The sequence below is a fragment of the Danio aesculapii genome, chromosome 19, assembly GCF_903798145.1.
Source record: "Danio aesculapii chromosome 19, fDanAes4.1, whole genome shotgun sequence".
In the NCBI taxonomy this organism is placed as follows: domain Eukaryota; kingdom Metazoa; phylum Chordata; class Actinopteri; order Cypriniformes; family Danionidae; genus Danio; species Danio aesculapii.
The window spans coordinates 28219543-28242883 of record NC_079453.1 but is presented as its reverse complement, the minus strand read 5'-3'; the positions used below and the strand labels follow the sequence as shown (position 1 = coordinate 28242883).

General features: G+C 38.9%; 1 protein-coding gene across 2 annotated transcripts in view; it reads left to right on the top strand.

The window, feature by feature from the left end:
- gabbr1b (gamma-aminobutyric acid (GABA) B receptor, 1b) overlaps positions 1 to 23341 on the top strand; it is a 226353-nt gene that overhangs the window by 192503 nt on the left and 10509 nt on the right. The window contains exons 19-21 of one of the 2 annotated variants that reach the window (XM_056480451.1): positions 1906 to 2013; positions 2134 to 2227; positions 18407 to 18534. In XM_056480451.1, coding sequence (XP_056336426.1) covers positions 1906 to 2013; positions 2134 to 2227; positions 18407 to 18534 — 330 coding nt within the window. Of the gene's footprint in view, positions 1 to 1902; positions 2014 to 2133; positions 2228 to 18406; positions 18535 to 23341 lie in introns of both variants that reach the window. The other variant, XM_056480450.1, reaches the window with a different exon arrangement.

Sequence of the window (23341 nt, the reverse complement as noted above, 5' to 3'; positions counted from 1 at the left end):
AGGAAATGTTAATGGAACAGCAAATCATTATTTTAGAAAGATTTCTGGAGGATTATTTAACAAAACTGACTGAAGTCCTGCGTTTAACAGGGTGTCTGCGCGGTTTTAAAAAGTCTTAAAATGTCTTAAATTTAAAAAACTAAATTTTAGGCCTTAAAAAGTCTTAAAATCACTGAAATATTGCGTTGTAGGTCTCAAATCATTTTAAACAGGTTTTAATTTTTCCATGTCCAGGTAAAGCTATCCTATCGAGCCGACACTTAACAGTATAACTCTAATTCATCATATCACTTTAAACCACTAAAGATTCCTTTATCTTAGTTTTAATACAGTGACAGAAACCTCGGGTTAATACTGAGCATTTCTTTCAAGTTTATTATTAGAAATATAAACAATATGTACAATCATTATTAACAATAAATTAATTAATACAACAATAAATACATCAAATGCAAACATACATCATAGCTAAATATTGTTGTTTATTTTAAAAACAAACGAACCTGTGTGTATGCTACTTCAAACTGTTCTCGCACTCCGCAATGTCACGATATAAATAAATTTAAAAACAAATAAACTCTGCTTGCCATAGTTTACACAGGACTGGCAGGAAATATGCATTGATACAGCTTTATTATGTATGGTATGTGGTTTATTTTGATAGGTTAACTGTTTTTGTGCTGTTTAGCTCTCTTACAGTGGATTTTTTCCCTTGTTTTTGTTCTTCTTTTCGATTCAAATATGGTTTCCCAGCATCCCTCAAAGCCTTTCTTCCTCTGTCCTTCAATTTGTTCATGCCTGCTCCCCTTTTGTTTGCAGACGATTTGCTTTTTAATGTCCCAGGCACACAGCAAACAGCATCTCTATTCTTCTTAGTAGCTATTTTAATGTTTAAAACGCAGACTTTTGGTTGCACGAAAGTATCCCTAAATTGTTTCTGTGTACAAAGTTCACACATACAATTAATTCATTTTCTTTTCATTCAGCTTAGTCCCGTAATTAATCAGGGGTCATCACAGCAGAATGAACCGCCAACTTATCCAGCATTAGTTTAACGCAGCGGATGCCCTTCCAGCTGCAACCCAACACTGGGAAACACCCATACACTATTGCATTCACACTCATACAATAAGACCAATTTAGCTTTTTCAATTCACCTATAGCCCATGTGTTTGGACTGTTGGACCACGCAAACACAGGGAGAACCTGCAAACTCCACACAGAAATGCCAACTGACCCAGCCGGGGCTCGAACCAGCAGCCTTCTTGCTTTTAGGCAATCAAAAAAAAGCAGTTACACCACTAAAACTTTATATAAGTATCACATTTTTGCTTTTAAACCACACAGAATCTGCCTTTGCTAATTCAAGTATATTCCTTATCATTGTGAAAACAGACGCTTGAGTCAAAGTTCTGCGGTAATCAATAGCAGGCCATATATAGAGCTTAACTTGTTTTGAACCTGGAAAATTCCTTGAGTCAGTCGTCTGGCTATGTGCACGTTCTTTCATCCTCCGCTGTCATGAAGGTATGTTTGAGGTTTATGAGCTCTCAAAAGTGGAGATAAGAGAACATAAACGCTTTTTATGTCGCTCTTTAAATAAACACTTTTTATGTTTAATTGCTCACAAACACCATCCTCACTACGAAAAAAAAAAGAACGAGTATTGATTTTCTCACAGCGTTATGGCCTCAGCAGAAATCCATTAAGGACACTTTCCTTACTTAAACCATAAAAAGCGGCCACCGTGTGGCAGATTGAATTGGCATCCTGATAATGGTCCATTGTTTCCCCTTCGTGCTCTCTGCACTTTCACTCCTTATGATGTCATGAATCACCGCACAAGCTGTTTCTTCCACTGTCCTGCGTGGAAGCTTGATTGGTGGTGTTTTTATATCCCAGCAGCACCTGGAGCCCTGGAAGCTCTACGCCACCGTCGGGGTCCTGCTGGTAATCGACATCCTGTCTCTTATGATTTGGCAGATCGTGGACCCCTTGCATATCACAGTCGAGGTATGGCAGCATGCACCCTCAGAATGTGTTTTCTCCAAATGCGCTTCGGTTGGATTCATTGTTTTTAGCTTCAAGGTGTATGTGAACGAAATATGAGCTTTCCTCTTTCTGTCTGAGCAGAAGTTCACCAAAGAAGCTCCCAAAGGCGATGTGGATGAGTTGATCGAGCCTCTGCTGCAGCACTGCAGTTCAGAGAAGATGAACACATGGCTTGGTAAGAGCTACTCTGGGTTTGACTTCAAATAACACATTATTAATGAACAAGAAATAGTACAAAACACAATAGTGGAAAAGGTCCACTCATACATGAAACCTTGTGCATCCTTACGGACATTTTTGTCTTGTTCATTAAAAAAAATCTTTTTGGCTATGTCAAGTCAAACATAATATATTTTGTCTAAAAATTGTGTATTTGTATTGAGCTTGTAATATTTAATAAATTCGTAAACAGGACCTTCAGGGCAAAAAATGCACTATTTCATCCTAGTGCCATTTAAAGAGATGGTCCACTACGATATCAATTTTAAACTTTAGTTCATGTGTAATGTAGTTGTATGAACATAAGCAACATCTCTGAATGTAATAAGCTTAAAGTTCAATGCAAAGGGAAGACATTGGCTTTTACAGAGTTAGCTTAGCAAAGCCTACAGCGAATGAAGTTTGGAGACTACAGAATAATACATCCGGGCTAGTGAGATCACAAACGCTTCAGGTTACGTGCATTCACCACACACTTACACCGCATGCAGCAAAGGGGCATAGCCAGGGGCCCTGTAATATTGTAGCAGAGCCTCCAAACGCTGCTATTTCCACAAAGCTTGTTCTGTTTCTGTATTTGTGTATTGACGAAGCTGTAGATTGTGAGCCTCAACCTGTAAGCATTTTTATTTGTTAAAATTGATCAATTACATGCACAGTTTCTAGTTAACAGTATGTTGTAGTGAGGTTGTAAACAAGGATGTAAACAATGGCAAGTGCTGTTTAGCACTGCTAACAGTTTAGCTACAAATTAATATTTATCCGTCAAACCCCTGTAAACAGCCACAATCTTCACCAGCGCTGCAGTGTCTCTCTATGCAGCCACTTTCCCTGCATTCTACATCTCAAATAACAAACTCGCAAAAGATATGTGATGTTTGTTTCATATTATTTACACATGCTTATTCTGAATATATGTTAAAGACACTTGTCAGATTTTATTTTAGAGAGCAGGCACGAGATTCAGCTGTGTCCTCTGTGTCATTTTCTATCTGATTCAGGCAAGAACTGAAACGGCTAACAGCTACTCTGACTGACAGTATTTACACAGCACAAAAGCGCGTGCTTGTAGGGGCATGACGCTTTTCTTGTTGACGTGGAGCGGATCACAGCACATTATGTTAGCTGACCAATCAGAACCTATTGAGGGCCTTTTCAAGAAACTAGGAAATAGTTTTCATGTTAGCTGAGTAGCAGTAAATGATCATAATAATGTGATTTTCTGCAAATGAAGCATGAGCACACATTGCTTTGCATCTTATAAACACGACTAATCCTTAAAAATACCTTCTACCACCCCTTTAAGCAAAATGTCATACATTCTTCATTAAGACTTCCATTTTGTCTGCAAGACATCAAAACTTCAAAAACATTATTATTATTATTAATGTGTGTGCGTGCGTGCGTGCGTGCGTGCGTGCGTGCGTGCGTGCATGCGTGTGTGTGTTCTTCTGTTTACCAACAGTGCAGTATGTATAACCTTTGAATTCAACCCAGGCTCATTGGAATTATGTGCCCAGGCAAACATTTTTTTCTCAAATACGTTACTGTGGCATGTTTTCTAAATTTCATGACATTTTCTGTAAATCCAGGAGGCCGCTGTGTACATTTTTGCATATCTTAATGTCCTTCTTGCACAAACCCATGAGAGTAACCACCCGGCTTGTCGCTGTGCATAATATATCAGCTAGATATTGACTGACCCATCCACCCACTTACCTAAACATAACCAGCAGTGTTTTCAAAAGCAAACTAGTAGAGAAAAGCCATCATGACCACGGGATTCTACCACAGTGTCACATGGCCTTTTTTTTAATGTATTGTATCTCTGGTCATGTCGATTCATTCCGCTGATTCATTCCAGATTAATAAAGGGACTAAGCTGAAAAGAAAATAAATGAATGAATTTCCGGCCACATTTTCCCAATGAGTCTGTGTTGCTTGAATTGATGCACAAGTGTTAAAAAGTCACCAGTAGATTGCAACAGTGAGTATCTAATTCAGTATGTTCGGTACCCAATAATTGATGTCTTAAATCACATTAATTATTAAAAGCTATAGCCTACATGGAATAAAAATCGCAAAACTAACCATCCTGTGAAATTGTACTTTTCCAAGTGCTTTTTAATGTGGACATGTCAATACATTTTTAAACATAACACCTTGTTCTGTAGCCAATCAGAAACAAAAAAAAAACGTTAACACTTTAGTTCAGGTCACAATTCATGCTATTAACTACTGGCTTATTATCTGCCTATTATTAAGATATTAACTGTTCTTCAGTAGTTATACAGTATGATCTAATTCTACATTCATAATCCTACCCAAAACCTAAACCCAACTTCTACCTTACTATTAAGGAACGGTTAATTAGTAGTTTATTAAGCTAGTAGCATTAGTTAATGGTTTGATAAAAACGTGAATTATGACCTAAACTAAAGTGTTACCAAAAAATCTTAGGAGGGCTAAAAATATTTATCATTTTTATCATTTAGTATATTTTTATTCCAGCCAAACTAAAAGAAATGCGACGTTATAAAGCACAGATCTTAACATCTCAAAGTTTTTATGGTTGTTATTGACCTTGCTGTTTGGTTTGGTTCGTGGCTAATAATGATTTAATGATGTCTTTTTAAAACCCCTTTGGGAAAAAATTAATAAAATAATTACTTCTAGAATAAATATAGCACTTATAGTTCATGTCAGTTTGGTTGCTGGTTTGAAATATATTAAACTGTGACCCTGGACCTAAAACTCAATCGGAAAATTGAAACATATACAATATTTAAAAGTTGAATAATATCTGAGCAAGATATAACATGGTTTCCGCTACATTCATTCTTCCATGGCGGGGCGCCACGCCAAGATTCATCCCGCTACGGCTACATTACAGCTTCTCATTCAAAAGATTCTATTTTTTTAATAGCGGGTGATAATCGCACCAAAGCGTATTAAAAGGTAAGTGAATTATAACAGCACAAACTTTTCTGTAACCGTAGTACTGTGCGTCATTTGTTTAACCCTTTAAGGTTACGTGCTGACTGACTGACTAACTGGCTGACTGTGACCGGTGCGTGATGCGTGTGGCTAGCAAACACGACGTATAGCCGTTTAACTTTATTTCAGGACGCATTAATTCCGGAGGCATTTATAAATATTCCTAGCAAATCTAATAATTGCTGGAGACATACTCTTTACATAAACGCACTAAATCGCACTTCAGCAGCGTTTATTTGAGAGCGCACAAGAAGATCTGCACGCTCTTAAAGCGGCTTATATTTGAGGGGGCGTGCAAGAAGTTTTGTGCACAAGCAGAAAAAATTGGCGCGAAAGCAAAGAGATCCGCATGCTGTAGGCCATTATATAAATGCGATCTCGACTTCTAATACTGCGCTCACGACATTTGTCATTAAAATAACACTACAGGTAGTTGGTAGATCTGTGTAAAAAAAAGGCCTGCCGCCACAGCTGGAAAAAATCCTAGAGGAAACACTGTTTGACTATTTTAAAATTTGGAATCTGGGGGTTCAGATAAACTGAATACTGAGAAAACCATGTCCAAGTTAAGTTCTCTGCATATTATTATTCAAAAATAAAGTTTTGATGCATTTACAGAAGGAAATGTATAAAGTATCGTAATGGAACATGGTCTTTACTTAATATTTTACTGATTTTGGCATGAAAGAAAAATTTATCAAGTCGTTTATTTTTTTACAGTTGTTTATTTTTCTCCCCAGTTTCTGTTTAACAGAGAGAAGATTTTTTCAACACATTTTTAAACATAATAGTTTTAATAACTCATTTCTAATAACTTTTTCAAGACACTTCTATACAGCTTAAAGTAATATTTAAAGGCTTATCTAGGTTAATTAGGTTATTAGGCATTTAAGGGTAATTAGCCAAGTTATTGTATAATGATGGGTTGTTCTGTAGACTATTGAAAAAATATATAGCTCAAAGAGGCTAATAATATTGACCTATTGACCTAGGTTATTCTAGCCAAAATAAAACAAATAAGACTTTCTCCAGAAGAAAAAATATTGTCAAACATACTGTGGAAATTTCCTTGCTCTGTTAAACATAATTTGGAAAATAAAAAAATAAAAAAATCAAAGGGGGGCTAATAATTCTGACTTCAACTGTATATAATGTATTTATGGCTATTGCCACAAATATACCCATCCAGCGTAAGACAGATTTGTACTCCTGGGTCACAAATGTATTTCACATTTCAGGATTGCTTCAGTAGATTGTTCAAAATGCTGTAAATGAAGGCATTTCAAATATGGTCAACAAATAAACAGCTTCCTTGAAAGTTCTCAATTCTGATTTATTTTCTGCCAGATTCCTGCAGTTGCATTTTTACGCATTTTATTAGCTTGAGCATTCCCATGACTACATACACTGTGCAATATTTCAGTGCAAAAACCAGCGTTTTATTCACCAACCACCTGTAATCTAGTTTAGCCCAGCACTATCTGTGCTGCTTAGGGCTTCCTCAGGCATATTCAAATCAAGTCACTGAAGTGGAAAGCAGGCAGTAAACAGAATTTTCTTTCAAAGAGATGTTTGTGTACATTTTCAAGTGATCATGCTGGCACTGATTCATCAAGCGATGATTAAATGATATGTTTTAAGCGGCGTATATCCAGATGCGCAGTGTAGTCAAGCACACTTTAGACTCTTTAAAGAGCCGATTGAGGTGTCTGGAACACGCTTCAGGACTGATGATGTATATTACTGATGCTGAAGAAATATGACAGATTCCCCTGTGAAAAACAAGTGTGCTTAAGCATACCAAATGTGCGCTTGTAGTGTACTTCAGACATCTCAAAGTACGTTTTAATTAAGTATATAAAAAAACTGTATGTGCAGATCGATAATAATGAAATCAAAGGCATCTTACCAAAAGTGTACTCAGTTTTTTAAACACAATTTAAAGGGACAGTTTGCCCAAAAATCAACGTCATTTACTCACACTTGTCACAACCATGCTTCATTTCTTTCTTTCTTTTTTGAACACAGGAAGATCTTCTAAGGAAAGCCATTGACTTCTATAATGTTTGTTTTTTCCTATTATGGAAGTCAAGGATTACTGGATTTCCAGCTTTCTTAAAATATGTTCTTTTAGGTTCAGCAGAAAAACTTAACCTATAAAGGTTTGGAACCACTTGAGGGCGAGTAAGTAATGAGTAAAGTTTCATTTTTGAAAGAAACTATACCCTTTGATGTGCACTTAAAATGTGCACTTAAAAGTACCCTGCAGACCCAGGACGTCAACATGACGTCATATTGACGTTGTACCCCAACGTTGTGGGGACGTTGGATTTTGTTTGGAAATGAAAATGAGGTTGACTTATTTAAAAATTATTTTGATGTGTTGCCTAGCGTGTGCGTCCAAAGTACTTAGTTATCATTTTTAGTACAGTGTGTTATTCAACAGTAAATTTAAATTCATTTATTCAAACTTTCAACACAAAGTTTAAAAGTATGAAATTATATATAAAGAACCACTTAAGTTCTACCTAGGTCTGAAAAATGGTTTATGAACAAATGTAAACAGAGTATTTTATGAGTAATGCATCCTCGAAAACTTACCGTTCAGGAATGACCAACATCACAATAAGCCCCAATCCCAATTCTACCCCTTTGCCCTTCCTCTTGTCCCCTAGTTTGAAGGTGTAGGGCTAAGGGTAAGGGGTAGATAGCCCTTAAAACAGAGGTTTTTCAGGACCGCATTCAAAACCAAGGGGTACGAAAATTTCCCAGAATACACCATTGGCAACGGCACCATGGCTGCACATACCAGTCAGGAGATACCTTGGAATAAACTCTTTACAGCGTCTGGTATAACATAATGTTGTTTTCGTGTGTTTACATAGATAAATATGGCCACGATGTAAATGCACAGTACAGTTATAAGCTTATTGCCACGTTAGATCATTATGATAACATGATATCGTTGTCTTCTGTTATTTCCTGAAGATAAATACCAACTGACACATGATTATGTGTGCAGGTGTTGTTTGCTGTCCAATTTCTTAGGAGTAAATTTTGAAGCCCTTCCCCTTCACACTCTGTTTCAAGGGGAAGGGGAAGGGGTACAAATATAGAATTGGGATTGGACCTAAATAACTCTGCAAATTGAGGTCATTAAAAATATTTATTGTATTTTTTTTGCCATGTTTGCATCATTATCTGATTTGCATAATTCATATAATGAATCACATTAAACAGTGCAGACAGTGAATGCAAATAATTAACGCTAACACCAGGTGCATCATTATTCTGCGATTTTTCATCATGGCGTTGCTTTCTGATCAAAGCCTAAGTCTGTGTGAAAGTGATTTAATGGATGAACCCCAGTGGTTTTGACCTTCAGTCTCTCTCTTCGGGTGTTTCCTTCTTGTAAGTGTTTAACTAATTAAACAAATTAATTGCTACCTTTATGAGACAAATTGGACTGCCCTTGTTCTTCCAGTTGAGGTCATTAAAACGAGCCTTCAAAAGTATTCTTCGGGCAGAATCCTTGAGAAACGAACGCAGCTGCTTGTAAACAGACCTGTCATACAAATACTTTGTTATTGCAGCCTTTCAGCGTAAACTATTTGTAGGGTGACTTCAAGGGCATTTTGCCCAAGGACACATTGAAGACAGTTTCCTTCCATTTCTGGATGAGAAAATCATTGCACAAATTCAAAATACAAATAACAACATCCCTACTGAGGTCAAACAATAGGGTTCTTGTGGATCTTTATAAAGTCCTAAAATGTAGACTATTGCATTTGATTTATTGAATTTAAGGACATAAGTCTTATTTTTACTTACAGTTTGGATACTTTGGGCAAATTAAAGCTGTAATCTAATTTGCTATTTGATTTTAAGTCAAGTCAAATGAAGTTGAGTGTTTTTGTCATTCCACATGTGTGGACATACAGAGGAATGAAATGTTGTTTCGCTGACAACAGTGTTATATAATTAATCATGAATACAAACACAACACTGAACATAAAAGCTATTAAAAAAAACTTTTGATGTAAAAAAAAAATACATAAATGAGAACCCAGTCCAGGAGTCTATGGGAATCTGTTACAAGTCTGCAGTCTGCAAGTTTTTCACAGGTCTAAAATCAAATCAACTCAAATCTAGGTGGAGATGGCAAAACAAAGCATGCAAATGAAGTAGATAGATTGTAAATAAAAAATGTGCCAAGCCACTGACCACACAAGTTTATCAACAAAAGGTTTTTCTTTGGCCTGAAAGTATTATCCAAATACAAAGGAAGAGTCGTTGAGACCCTGCCTTTAGCATTTGCATCACTTTGGCTCAACCAGTGCTCAGGAAGCAAGAGATTTTAATGTCTCTTACACCCTAGCTAGAGTTTTTAATGAAATGAGATAATTAAAAACCATAAAATGTGACTTTTATATAAACATCACTGAAACTAGATTATATAAAAAAAAAATGATTATTTAAAACAAAAGAATATAACTTCTCCGGTATATATAAATTATTGTTAATTTGGAACTAGATTCTATAATTTATATTTCCACACTGTGCATAACGCTTCGGTTACTAAGGTAACCCTCATTCTCCGAAGGGGGAACGTAAATGCAATGTGGAAACTTCCACTATGGGAATCCAATCATCTGAAAGAGTATATAAATGAGCCAATGAAATGCCAGTGAGATGGCAGCGGCGGTATGCACAGCTGGCGCTACGTACAATAAATCTTGCAATATAAGCGCCACACATGCCAAGCTGAGGCATCCTTTTCTAGCTGAAGAGCCTTTCACGCCCAACAGCTAAGGGGCAATCATTGTAACGAAGGAACATAGCATTTCCTTTGCCACCTCGGGGAACGAGGGTTACCCTTGTAACCAGAGCGTTCCCCTTTGGTAGGGGAACTTTAATGCTATGTGGAAACTTCCACTATGGGAAATGTATGGAAAACACCACCCCAATGAGAGGTTATGCCAAGCCAAGAGCGTGAGCGCACCTGCATCACCAGAGGCGTGGTCTTCCAACGTGTTCCCTGGCCCTTACTTATCCCACTTATACAGAAGTTTTACAGATTTAGATATATTTTTTGGCAGTCGTAATGCATCTAGTTAATTGTAGGATTTTTAATACAACAGTACGTTGGGAAAGCGTACAGTCCTAATAAGGAGGATGCTGTGGAGGCCACCTGCTGCCTAAGTGGGGAGACCTGATAGCAAGAAGACATATGGACTAGTCCTGAAAAGGGGGAGTACTCATATGAAAAAGATGGTTAGCAGGGAGGGAAGACACGAACCTGCCTAGGAAGGGGGACTGCATCGTGGCTGAGTGTGCAAATGGGATCGCCAGTAGGAATGGCACATAGCAGGCACCTATTCCCAGAACGCAGGCTGACCAGGGGGCATGCCAACAACATAACGGGCCTGACTCCTCCGCTGAGTCAGATGCTGTGGGGCCTCTGCAGGGTTTACCAAGTGGGGTACTCAACTGACAAGCGAGAATGCGCACTTACCTCTGTGTTAGAGAGAAAGGTGCAGCAAGCACCTTTAAAACACCTTAACCTAATTTTTCCTCAATCACCAAAGTTTCCTAATTCCCTTGAGGAAACAGGCTCCACTCACAGATTATAAAATTTTGCAAATGTGTTAGGTGTTGCCCAATCCGCAGCTCTGCGGGCGCCACGTGCACGCGCCCAAAAGGAATGCGATGCTTCGAGTCGAGTGCGCTATAACTCCTAGGGGACACGGTTCGCCCTGGCTCTGGTAAGCGAGGGAAATGGCATCCACTATCCAGTGAGCCAACCTCTGTTTAGATACCATAACCACCATAACAGACAAAGAGCTGCTCAGAGGATCTAAAGTTCTAAGTGCAGTCCACATAAATTCGAAAAGCGTGAACAGGACACAGTAATGAAAGGGCTGGGTCTGCTTCCTCCTTGTGCAGCGCTTGCAGGCTAACTACCTTGTCCTTAAACGGTGTGGTTGGATCCTTGGCCATATATCCAGGCCGGGGTCTCAGGACAACGTGAGAGTAGGCCGGCCCGAATTCTAGGCACGAGTCACTGACCGAAAATGCTTTCATGTCCCCGACCCTCTTAATTGACGCAACGCAACCAGCAGAGCTGTCTTCAGGGACAGAAATCTCAAGAATACTGAGTCAAGTGGTTCGAACAGATCTCCGCGCATGCTCGTAAGCACTACAGTGAGATCCCAAGAGGGCATGAGAGGGGGGCAGGGTGGATTTAATTGTCTCATGCCTCTAAGGAACCGGATGATGAGGTTATGCCTTCCCACGGTGCATCATGGTTAGCGGAGATGGCAGCCACGTAAACCTTCAGTGTGGAGGACGACAGTCTGTGCTCCAACCTATCCTGAAGGAAAGAAAGCACAATGCTGATCTGGCAAGTTCGGGGATCTTCTCGACCAGAAGCGCACAACTCGGTGAATAGACTCCACTTCAGGGTGTAGGCATGCCTCGTAGAGGAAGCTCTAACCCTAGTGATGGTATTAACCACTGCCATCGGTAGGTTACCTAAGTCTTCCTTGCTGCATATAGGGACCACACGTGCAGGTTCCAAAAATCTGGGCGAGGGTGCCAGATGGAGCCTTGTCCCTGAGAGAGGAAGTCTTTTCTCAAAGGGATCTGCCTATCGCGAGGAGGGACCGTTCTGATATCCAGGTCCGGTTGGGTCAGAGACGGGCAACTAGCAAGACTTGCTCCTCTTCCTCCCTGACCTTGCACAGTAACTGTGCAAGCAGGCTCACTGGGGGATATGCATATTTGCGCATGCCCCGAGGCCAGCTGTGGGCCAGTGCATCCGTGCCGAGGGAGCCCTCGGTCAGGGAAAAGTAACACCGGCAATGAGTGTTCTTGGAAGAAGCAAACAGGTTTACCTGGGCTTCCCCGAAGCTCGCACATATCAGCTGGACCGACTCGAGGTGGAGTCTCCATTCTTCTTGACGTAGAGGCTGCCGTGAGAGCGCATTGGCTGCATGGTTGAGCTCGCCCGAAATATGAATGGCGCGCTGCGATTTCAGCCACGTATGACTCCAGAGGACCAGACGGTGAGCAAGCTGAGACATGCGGTGAGAGTGGATAACCCCCATGCGGTCGATATACGCCAACGTTGCCCAGCTGTCCATCATGACCAGCACATGTTGCCCCTCTAGCACTGGTAAAAGACGACGCAAAATGAGAAACACTGCCAAAAGCTCCAGGCAATTGATATGCAAATGCAACTGGGTTCCTTCCTACAGGCCCGCAGCTGCATGCCCACAACACAGTGCTGGAAGCATCTGTCGAAACGATAACATGTCTGCACGCCTGTCCTAGAGGCAATCCGACCTGTAGGAATGCAGGGTCGTTCCAAGGGCTTAGGGTGTGGCGACACACCGCAGTGATAGTCACTCGGTGTGTGCCAGCGCGCCAGGAGGCACACGCAGATCGGGCAGAAACAGGTGCCCTCCAATACTGCGTAAGCCTACTGTGCACCTCCTGGAAGAAGGGGATGGGAGGCTTTGAAGGTCTGGCCTTCTTAGTATCCTTCACGTAACACCCATCCAGTCGGTCCAGCCGCGGGGCTGGGGGTTAAACCGATCTGGGTTCCGGATCCTCATCAGACAGTAACAGCCCACCCTCCGATGCAGCGGTGGATGTCTGATTCCCGGTGTCATTGAGCAAAAGGGCTACCATCTGGTTAGATGGATCGCTTCCTCCGCTCGAAGCTTGGATGAAGCGCTTGGAGGAGCGGGAGGTCTGCGAGCCCGGGGGCGGCGGATTTACTCCCACTGGAACCCTCAGATCTGCCCGAGTGCCAGTCGCAGTGCGCGGGACAACTGGGGTGGGTCGCCCTTTTACAAGAGCAAGCTGCGATCTTAGCTGCGCAATAGACATGCCATCACAGTGACGGCATGAACTGCCCGCGAGCACCGCATTGACATGCTGGACCCCCAGACATGAAACGCAGTACTCGTGCCCATCATCCGGGGACAGGAAACCACCGCATCCAGAAACACACAGTTGGAACAACATCTTGAAAAAGAAGTTTAGGGAACTTAGCAACAATACAAACCGCTCTGGAGGACCGAACACAAGAAATGCCAGGCAAGGGAGAAACCCAGCTCAACTGTCTGCCGCCACATATCACACACTCTGGACCAGGAGAAGCAGCCCGCTTTCTCGTTCTCTCTCTCTCTGTAGAAATAGCTGGAGAAACCCTCATCAACTCTCTCAGAAGCTTTGTGAAAGGATTTGAAGCGAAAAGGATGCCTCACCTTGGCACGTGCGGCACTTATATTCGAAGATTAATGGTAAGTAGCACCAGCTGTGCATGCTGATGCTACCAACTCATTGGCATTTCATTGGCCCGTTTATATACTCTTTCAGATGTTCGGATTCTGACGAAATCCCCATAGTGGAAGTTTCCACATAGCATTGAAGTTCCCCTCCCAAAGGGGAACTTGCAAATACTGTAAGACACTTAACTATACATATAAGACAGGCTACACAAGTACTTTTACATGAGACTGAACAATGTGGTGCAGGATATTGTGCAAGAGAGGTATTTAAGGTTTAATATTGTGCAAAAGAGTTGAGGTTGAAGCAAGTAGCACAACATGATTGTTGTACATTTATAGTAAACATCGTTTTCTTTATTGAGTCCTTATGGGATGGAGTTTAAATAAAGTGTTAGATCCATGAAAATTTAAATTTACATAAATTAATTGTGCATAAAATATATATATATATATATATATATATATATATATATATATATATATATATATATATATATATATATATATATATATATATATATATATATATATATATATATATATATATATATATATATATATATATATATATATATATTGTGCAATAAATATATTCAAATACCCTTATATTCATAAAAGTCCCCCAGATATCAATTCAAGGTGGTGAATATTTAACTAAATTTATGTCACTGCTGTGAACTGAGTAGCGCATATATGATAATAATAATACTTATTATTAATACTTATGCACAAAAATACACTCAGCAATATAGCATTTAATTATTATCAACAATCTCTTTAGTCACACTTTAATTGAATGCAAAATTCTCGCTATTAAAAACCCATTTAACTTTTACATTTGCTGCAATAAACCCCGAATGCACTGTTAATTAATATATATTATGGTAGTAGTTAAATTTAGGTATTTTGGGGTGTCATGGATGTAGAATAAGACCATGCAAAGTATGTATTTTTTAAATTCTAATAAACAGCTATTATATATCTGAATAAAAGGCAGGCAGTAAGCCACTAAATAATAGTGAGAATTAGTACTTATACTAAACTGTCATCAAATTTTCAAAAATATTAAGATATAAGTTTTGGTGTATCGCAAACCGCAATGATACGGTATTCATTTGTATCAAAAGATGAAAAAAAAAATGTAAAACTAGATGTACTAGTTTACATAATTGATGTACAAATTACATAATAATTCTGTTTCAAATTGTCTACATTAAAGGTTCATATAACTCAATGTACAATTTATCTGCAATTATATATAAAGTTTGCTAGCAATTTATAAATAAAACAGATTTAAAGTTAATCCTAAACCAGTATTTTTATCAGCGTATGATGTGTCATGAATGTGTGGGATGAATGGCTGGATGCAGGCAAAAGTCATGAGATCAGGCTGTGTCTGTGGCTGACTGATTATCCTGTCAGCATGATAATGTTCACCTATCATGTTTGCATTGGCCTAAATGCATCAAACCGGTGGAAAGGGATGGACTAATTACATAGTAAACAGCTCACTCACACTGATAGCTCCATTTTTTTGTCACATCCAAGTTCAAATGAACTTGAAGTGAGCCGTTTTTTGCGAGCGCTCAGTTAAATTAAATCTACACCCCCACGTCTGCGACCTTCATTACAGCTGCAGTGTTTACTGAGGATTTAATGGCCAGACGAGAAGGTGATGATAAATAATGGACAAGCAACCGCCAGTTGTAATAAACCAAATAGAAATTAAAGAAGCTTGGTAAAATGTAGTAAAAATGTGTGCTGCACTCACTCTGTGAAGTTTCAGGGGTGATAGATTTAAATGTGAGTGGGTGTTAAAACACATGACTTTCTCAGGAAATAGCGATTATTGACACCATAGAAATGTTCAGTCATCTTGTGTGTTTGGTATCCACTAAGGTACCTTACAAAAGTTTTGTTGTCGAACCCAGCTGTGAGAGCAACAATTAATAACTTGACTTCTAGTTGATCATTTAGAAAAGAGGATGGATCCAAAATTCTCGCATAAATCTGTCAAGTATGGTGAAGGAAAAGTCATGGTTTGGGGTTACATTCAGTATGGGGGCGTGCGAGAGATCTGCAGAGTGGATGATAACATCAACAGCCTGAGGTATCAAGACATTTGTGCAGCCCATTGCATTACAAACCACAGGAGAGGGCAAATTCTTCAGCAGGATAGCGCTCCTTCTCATACTTCAGCTTCCACATCAAAGTTCCTGAAAGCAAAGAAGGTCATGGTGCTCCAGGATTGGCCAGCCCAGTCACCAGACATGAACATTATTGAGCATGTCTGGGGTAAGATGAAAAAGGAGGCATTGAAGATGAATCCAAAGAATCTTGATGAACTCTGGGAGTCCTGAAAGAACGCTTTCTTTGCCATTCCAGATGACTTAATTAGTAAGTTATTTGAGTCATTGCAGAGATGTATGGATGCAATCGTCCAAGCTCATGGGAGTCATACACAATATTCATTCTTCTTCCACAGCAGCATGACTTTATATTCTATTCTGTACATTATTTCTGTTATGTGACAAGACTTTTGTCTAAGCAAAATCAGGCCTTATTGTCCTAATGAAATATTTAAAAATCAAGGCATGATCATATTTTATTTTGGTAAAATAAGTGTAATCTAGAGGCCTTTGTCTTTCATATGAGCCACTTCTGATACCAAATGATCAACTAGAAGTCAGGTTACTATATGTTGTTCTTAAAGCTTGGATAGGCAACAAGACTTTTGTCCGGTAGTGTATTTCTGAACCCTTGTTGTTCTGCAGTTTGAACTAAACCACAGATGACAGAGGTGTCGTGTTTTGTTTATGCTTTACAGGCTGCTTCACAGAGAGTGCAGAGTTGCCAGGTCCACATATTATAAGCATCCCTGGGCTTGTTGTTTAGCTACTGGCTCATACATTATTCAAATTTATGGATTTATTAGAGTGGCCTGGTGTAAGTAGTGATAATTTGATATTATATTTAATGTAAAGAATTTGAGGTTTATAATCGGCTAGTTCTTGTTTGCTGATTTGTTTTTGTTTTTTGAGAACACAGATGAGTTGAGGCTTGTATGATGTTCACTGTGATTTCTTGCTAAACACAGTTGGTTAGTATTGCACACATTCATTCATTTATTTCCTTTTCAGCTTAGTCCCTTTATTAATCTGGGGTTTGCCACAGCGGAATGAACCGCCAACTTATCAGGCTTATGTTTTACGCAGCGGATGCCCTTCCAGAAACATCCATACACACTCATTCAGACACATACACTAGGGAAAATTTAGCTTACCCAATTCACTTATAGTGCATGTCTTTGGAATTGTGGGGAAAACTGGAGCACCCGGAGGAAACCCACGCGAACACGGGGAGAACATGCAAACTCCACACAGAAACACCAGCTGGCCCAGCCGAGACTCGAACCAACGACCTTCTTGCTGTGAGGCGATGGTGCTACCCACTGCGCCACCTTGATGCCCCAGTATAGCATACTTGCAGAGGCAAAAACCATTTCTGATGTGCATCAAATTAAGTCACTTAATTTACAACAATATCATGTTTTTATTTTCAAAATAAAGTTTGTAAATTTCATTTTGGTTTATTATTGACTTCTTGTTCTTTTTTCAAGCAAGATCTGACAAAACATGTCAAGGCTTGTACATTTTCACTGTGATTTCTTGTTATGTGTGACGGTTATTATTACTGCGCACAAACATAAGAGAGACACAGTTCTGATGTGTGTTTAAACAATTTTTGGCCTTATCATACACCCGAGACAGTCTGGATATGCTGGTCTGAAAGAAAGTGTGTTAGGGGACATTACTATTTCGAGGCAATGCACCAACAATCAATATCAGAGTGTTTTTTTTTTTTTGATTGATTGATTGATTGATTTATTTATTTAAATAGCACATAAGTGAAATGCCACAGCAAGAAGGTCGCTGGTTCGAGCCCCGACTGGGTCAATTTGGTGTTTCTGTGTGGAGTTTGCATGTTCTCCTCGTGTTCGCGTGGGTTTCCTCCTACAGTCCAAAGACATGGAGTATAGGTGAATTAGGTGAGCTAAAATGGGTGTTTTACAGTACTGGTTTGCATCCGCTGTGTAAAACATATGCTGGATAAGATGGCGGTTCATTCCACTGTGGCGACCCCTGATGAATAAAGGGACTAAGCCGAAGAAAAATTAATAAATAAGTGAAATGCGCCTATAGGAGAGTCCACAGCATGTTGCTTATTACACACACAGAGATGCACAGCAGCGCACACATTTCTTTAAATATAAAATGCTTCATTTCATAATGAATAGTCATTGCATGTGTCAAAATTAGCCCGCCTACTTGTTTGCAGTAATAATGGATGACATTGGCTAATTGTAAATCTGTTTCCTTGCTAATGGCACATTTTGATTTTCCGTTTACAAAGTAAATAACAAATCCGCCATGGCTTGACTGCAACACACTCTTAAAGGGAATGGGAGATGAGACTCTGATTGGTTTAATGGAAATTGCAGCTAAACACACTTCATTAAGAGAATAACAACAACCCTTTTATATCATGCGCAGCCTCGCTGACCATTTTTACCTTCCTTAACATAGCAATTGTGGATCCAGATATACCCTAAGTGCACCTGCACAGTGCGCTTTAGACCATGCACTTAATCATTAAAATAGAGTCCATAATAGTCACATTTGATCAATTCAATTTCATTTCCTCTTCAGAAACAAACACTGTAGGTAATCAAGCAAAAAGTATTTTGATATGCACTAACATTGGCTCCATCAGTAGTGACAGTTTAAGTGATTTAAGATGGAACCTGTGTTTTATTTTTTATCTGTTTTGCCATTTAGGTGTCGTGTATGGCTATAAAGGTCTGCTGCTGCTTCTGGGTATTTTCCTGGCGTATGAAACCAAGTCTGTGTCCACTGAAAAAATTAACGATCATCGAGCTGTTGGGATGGCCATCTACAACGTCTCGGTGAGTCTGTTCGTCTTTTTAAACTTTACCCTGCGGATTTTTTAAAGAGCACCTTGGGTGACATTTGAAATGTCAGTTGTCACCCAAATATTGTCCAATTAAAAGGTAGAGACTTTGGACTGACGTGACTGAAATAGCACCGTAGAGGGTTTTTTTTTCTTTCCGTTGCTCAAGTTTAGCTGGGAGTTGGCGTGTGAATTGGACGCAGCGTCCGTCTGGAGCTGTTGTGTGTCACAACACAATCATAAGCAGGAAGAACATGCCTAAAGCTCTTCAGTGAAGCTCTGCTAGATTTGATGGAAGTGAAGTGCCTGAGCCTGCCATCTCGAATGCTGTCCAGGGATGCAGAGATTTCCAGAGGACAGGGAACGGGGAGGGGGTTGGGGAAAAGCTTCCCTCATCACAGAGAATAAGCTTACATGTCACTTTGACAGTACTGGAACTCAAATCTCAAGTAAAGTGGTCCCTCAGTATTGTTGAAAGTTGTTTGTTTTTGCTCATCGTCATCTCATCTGTTCCACTTTAGCATTTCATCGGCTTACGAGTCAAGAAATCAACACATGGCGCGCTGATAACACACTCGATATGTAGGGTAAATACGCAGCATTCACCATAAAGGCTTTTGGTCTGTTTTCTATGGTGGAGCGTGATTGGAAGTGAACCACAAAGCTTTTGTCAATCAGCTATTTCATTGTAGGCTTTTAATTTAAAGCAGTGTGTTTCTCTTCATCTCGGCCTCCGAGGATTAACCATTATGCTCTGAACCCAATTTAAGCTCAAATTGAGGGAGAGACTTTAGATCAGCAAGGGGCCAAATTTTGCATTTTAATCTTTATTCTCTCACTCTCTTCTTTCCGAGTCGCAGACTGACTCCTGGCCCTCAGCAAATGCCCATTCTGCGAAAGAAATGATTTCAGATGCCATCTGCCATGTCATTACGAACTCCATCGCTTTTTAGAATTTCAGCTGTTCTGAGGATAATAATAAAGGCAATCAGAGACCACCTGTTCACAGGAAACTGATAAGATTTATTGAATTCACATTTCGCGGACTTCTTTGACACTCAACTCAAGAATAGAATAAACTGAGCTAATGCATTATTGTTAGCATGTTTTCTGATTTATAAGTCTTACTGTAAGTATTATTGTGCTTGTGTGTTGCTCAACATACTGACATTAGCAACTGTTGGCATGCACAATACATCGCTTTTAGTAGCTTCTATTAGGGATGCATCGGGAAAAAAAAACGAAGCCAATAAATCTGGTTGCACTTTGTCTGGTTGACGAAAACCAAATCCAAAAGTTCTTTGTAGTAATTATTTATTTTTTTATTAAATAATATAAAGTAATTTTGTAATACTTTTCAAATTTAACTCAATAGCTGCGTCCGAAATGGCACACTATACACTATACACTTATCCACTTACCCACTCAACAGCATAGTATATGTACTGTATGTAGTGTTGTTCCAAATAGAACACTAAGTTTTTTTACTAAGCGGAAATTCAAACCTGATGATGTTTGACAGTTGCCAAATTAGTAAAATAAATGACAGAACTACCAAATAATACCTGCCGTGTGTATAACCGCATTCATCATCAGGAGGCGCTATAATCACTCTTGTAGGAGAATTTTTCTTTCACAATCCAAAGTAATCCAACATGAGTGCCCATAAGCTCCACCCCTCCCGCTACGTGAGCAAAGCAGCGGCCGTTGAATGCGTGAAGTGTCCAACATTCCACACTTCATTTTACCCATTGAATAAGTGCATTATCCGGGTAATTAAAGTGCACTTATTATTTTAAGTTTTCAGTTTGAACGCAATACTTACACTATTTATACTACAAAATGGTGTAGAGTAGTGCATAAGTATGCGATTTAGGACACACCTAATAAATTCAGTTGTACTGGTTAAAAAAAATAAGCCTTTAAAATAACCACAATTTATTCATTCATTTTCCTTTCGGCTAAGTCCCTTTATTAATCCGGGGTCGCCACAGCAGAATGAACCGCCAACTTATCCAGCACTTTTTACGCAGCAGATGCCCTTCCAGCCGCAACCCATCTCTGGGAAACATCCATACACTCACTCACACACTACAGACAATTTAGCCTTCCCAATTCACCTGTACCGCATATATTTGGACTGTGGGGGAAGCCGGAGCACCCGGAGGAAACCCACGCGAACGCAGGGAGAACATGCAAACTCCACGCAGAAACGCCAACTGACCCAGCCGAGGCTCAAACCAGCGACCTACTTGCTGTGAGTCGACAGCACTATCTACTGCGCCACTGCGTCGCCAACCACAATTTATTGAAAGTTAAATTTTACTGACGGAGATTGAGTGAAGTGGCTTTGTGGGGTATTTTACATGCATTGCAGCACAGTGGTGCTAATGAAAGCAACAGGAACAAGTATACTACATTAAAATATCTTTTCGCCATGCTGTTTGAAAGGAGTTAGCTTTTCTGCAGAGCATGCATACCCTTTTTTTGGGGCTCATTGTGAAAACGTACCCCCCTATATATTTCTATAGAGCATGAATTATGTAACCAGAGCTACATATGGCTACATTTTGTCTTTAAAACAAATGCTACAGGGTGGTATGGCGTCGTTGATGCTAACAGCTGAACCTCTTGCCTCCAATTTGAGATCTGAAAAATCATACACAGCGGCCTCTGGTGGATTCACGAAAAAAACATTAACAAAACATACATTCTGGGACAAATTTTACAATCTCCAGAAATGTATACACAGGTACGTATTAATAATGAGTCTGGGTTGCAAATTACTGAACGTTTTTCTCTTTCGGGTGAAAAATGAAAGTTCTTTCCTAGTTTCTGTGTATCATAAACTTTTTGGATGTATTTAGTAGCCTCATATTCTAACGTGACTTATGCATTTAATGTCAAGCAAGCTAAACACATTAAGAGATTGAAAGAGTCTCTGTATTTGTGTGAAGCATTCACAGTGAATGCTATTATAAAAAGTTTTACTTTTATTATTATAATATATAATATTACTTTTATTGTCATTCCTTTTTGAGGGGAACTAAAAAACATGTGACCCTGGATCACAAAGCCAGTCTTGTGTTGTTGTATGAGTATATTTGTGGGAGTGGAAGTACCCAAAAATAGATCTCATCATGGATTGTACATTTTTTTCTGTTAAAAATCATTAGAATATATCAGTAGATATAAGTAGATATCATGTTCTATGAAGATATTTTGTAAATTTCCTAGTGTAAATGTATAAAAACTCAATGTTTTATTAGTAATGTACATTTCTAAGAGTTTAATTTGAACAACTTTAAAGGTGAGTTTCTCAAAATAGTTTTCTTTTGTTTAGTTTTTTGCACCACAATAATATCAAATGGTCGTATCTTAGCTAAACATTGTCTTATCCTAACCCCATACATCAATAAAAAGCTTGTTTGAGCTCAAAAATGAACCATTATGAGTGGTTTTGTAAAAAAATGTGTGAGTAACTTATTTTTCTAGAAAATAGATAAAGCGATATGAGTTCTGATTTTGCAGGAAAAGTGCACCTAAAAATAACCCGGATGAAATAAACAGTGACTGACTTTTTCTTTGCTCCTTCTACTCGATTTATATTTTCTAACTAGAAGCTAGAATATTTTATGGGATTTCATTTCCTGCTTCGTAGAATTTGAGGAGTCGTGATCATCATTTAATAAATTTATGGAAAAAATCTTCAGAGGTTAATTAAAATATCCCCCTTCACGTTTCACAGAAGGATTGCCAATCATACGGACTTGAAGATGTACAGAATTGACAGTCTGTCATTATTTACTCATCCTCATGTCATCATTTACTCATCCTCATGTTGAGCCATATGACTGCCTTTGTCCTTTGCGTAAGGAAAGCTGTTTTGAAGAATGTCTTGGCTGCTGGCTTCCATTTAATGGCAATGAACGAGGGTTCGCTTACTGCGTGCATTATTCAGAATGGCCATTTTAACACAGCGAGCGTGCAGATTTTCATCCATCAAAACGGCTCTGCTGTGGTGTGATTCAGACGAGCCTCGGGCTATCACTGTTAGTCCAGCTGTAAAACTGCTTTGATTTACAGAGACGTCGGTGCACTTTCTGCCCTGTCCAAATAACTAATGACCCTGCAAAATAAAGATCACCTCTGTTGATGCCATGCAACATTTGCTTTTTGCTATCCTGGATGGGATTTTTTTGTTGTAGTTTTTGTGAGATATGACTGACTGAAGATCGATATTTATCGACTTAGACTTCTTTCTCTCCCGGTTTCTGTTCTCCTCTCCTCTGCCTGCAGAAGTTATTCTTTATTTTATGAACATCAGATTAAAAAGGATTTTTTTTAATGTATCATCAAGCCTTCATCATTGATCAAAAGCCTTTGATGTAAATATTTTATTGCTAAGTGTTGTCTCGTACCCAGGATTTCAGCCATAAAGTATTAAAAACATTATAAAAACGTAATGTTATGGTAATCTTAGCATATGCTGAAAGAGAAATTATTGTATAAAAATTAAAGTAAATTTTACTTGAAAAATTGTATATTTAGCATTACTTCAAATTATAATATTACATCATATTATGCAGTATAAATATATTATCATAAATCATAGTATTATCATAATTATCATAAAACAATTAGTTTTGTCATGTGTATGCACGGTTTGACCATTATTATTTTACATATATATATATATATACATATATATATATATATATATATATATATATATATATATATATATATATAGAGAGAGAGAGAGAGAGAGAGAGAGACTAGCTAGCGAAGTGCTATGCAGG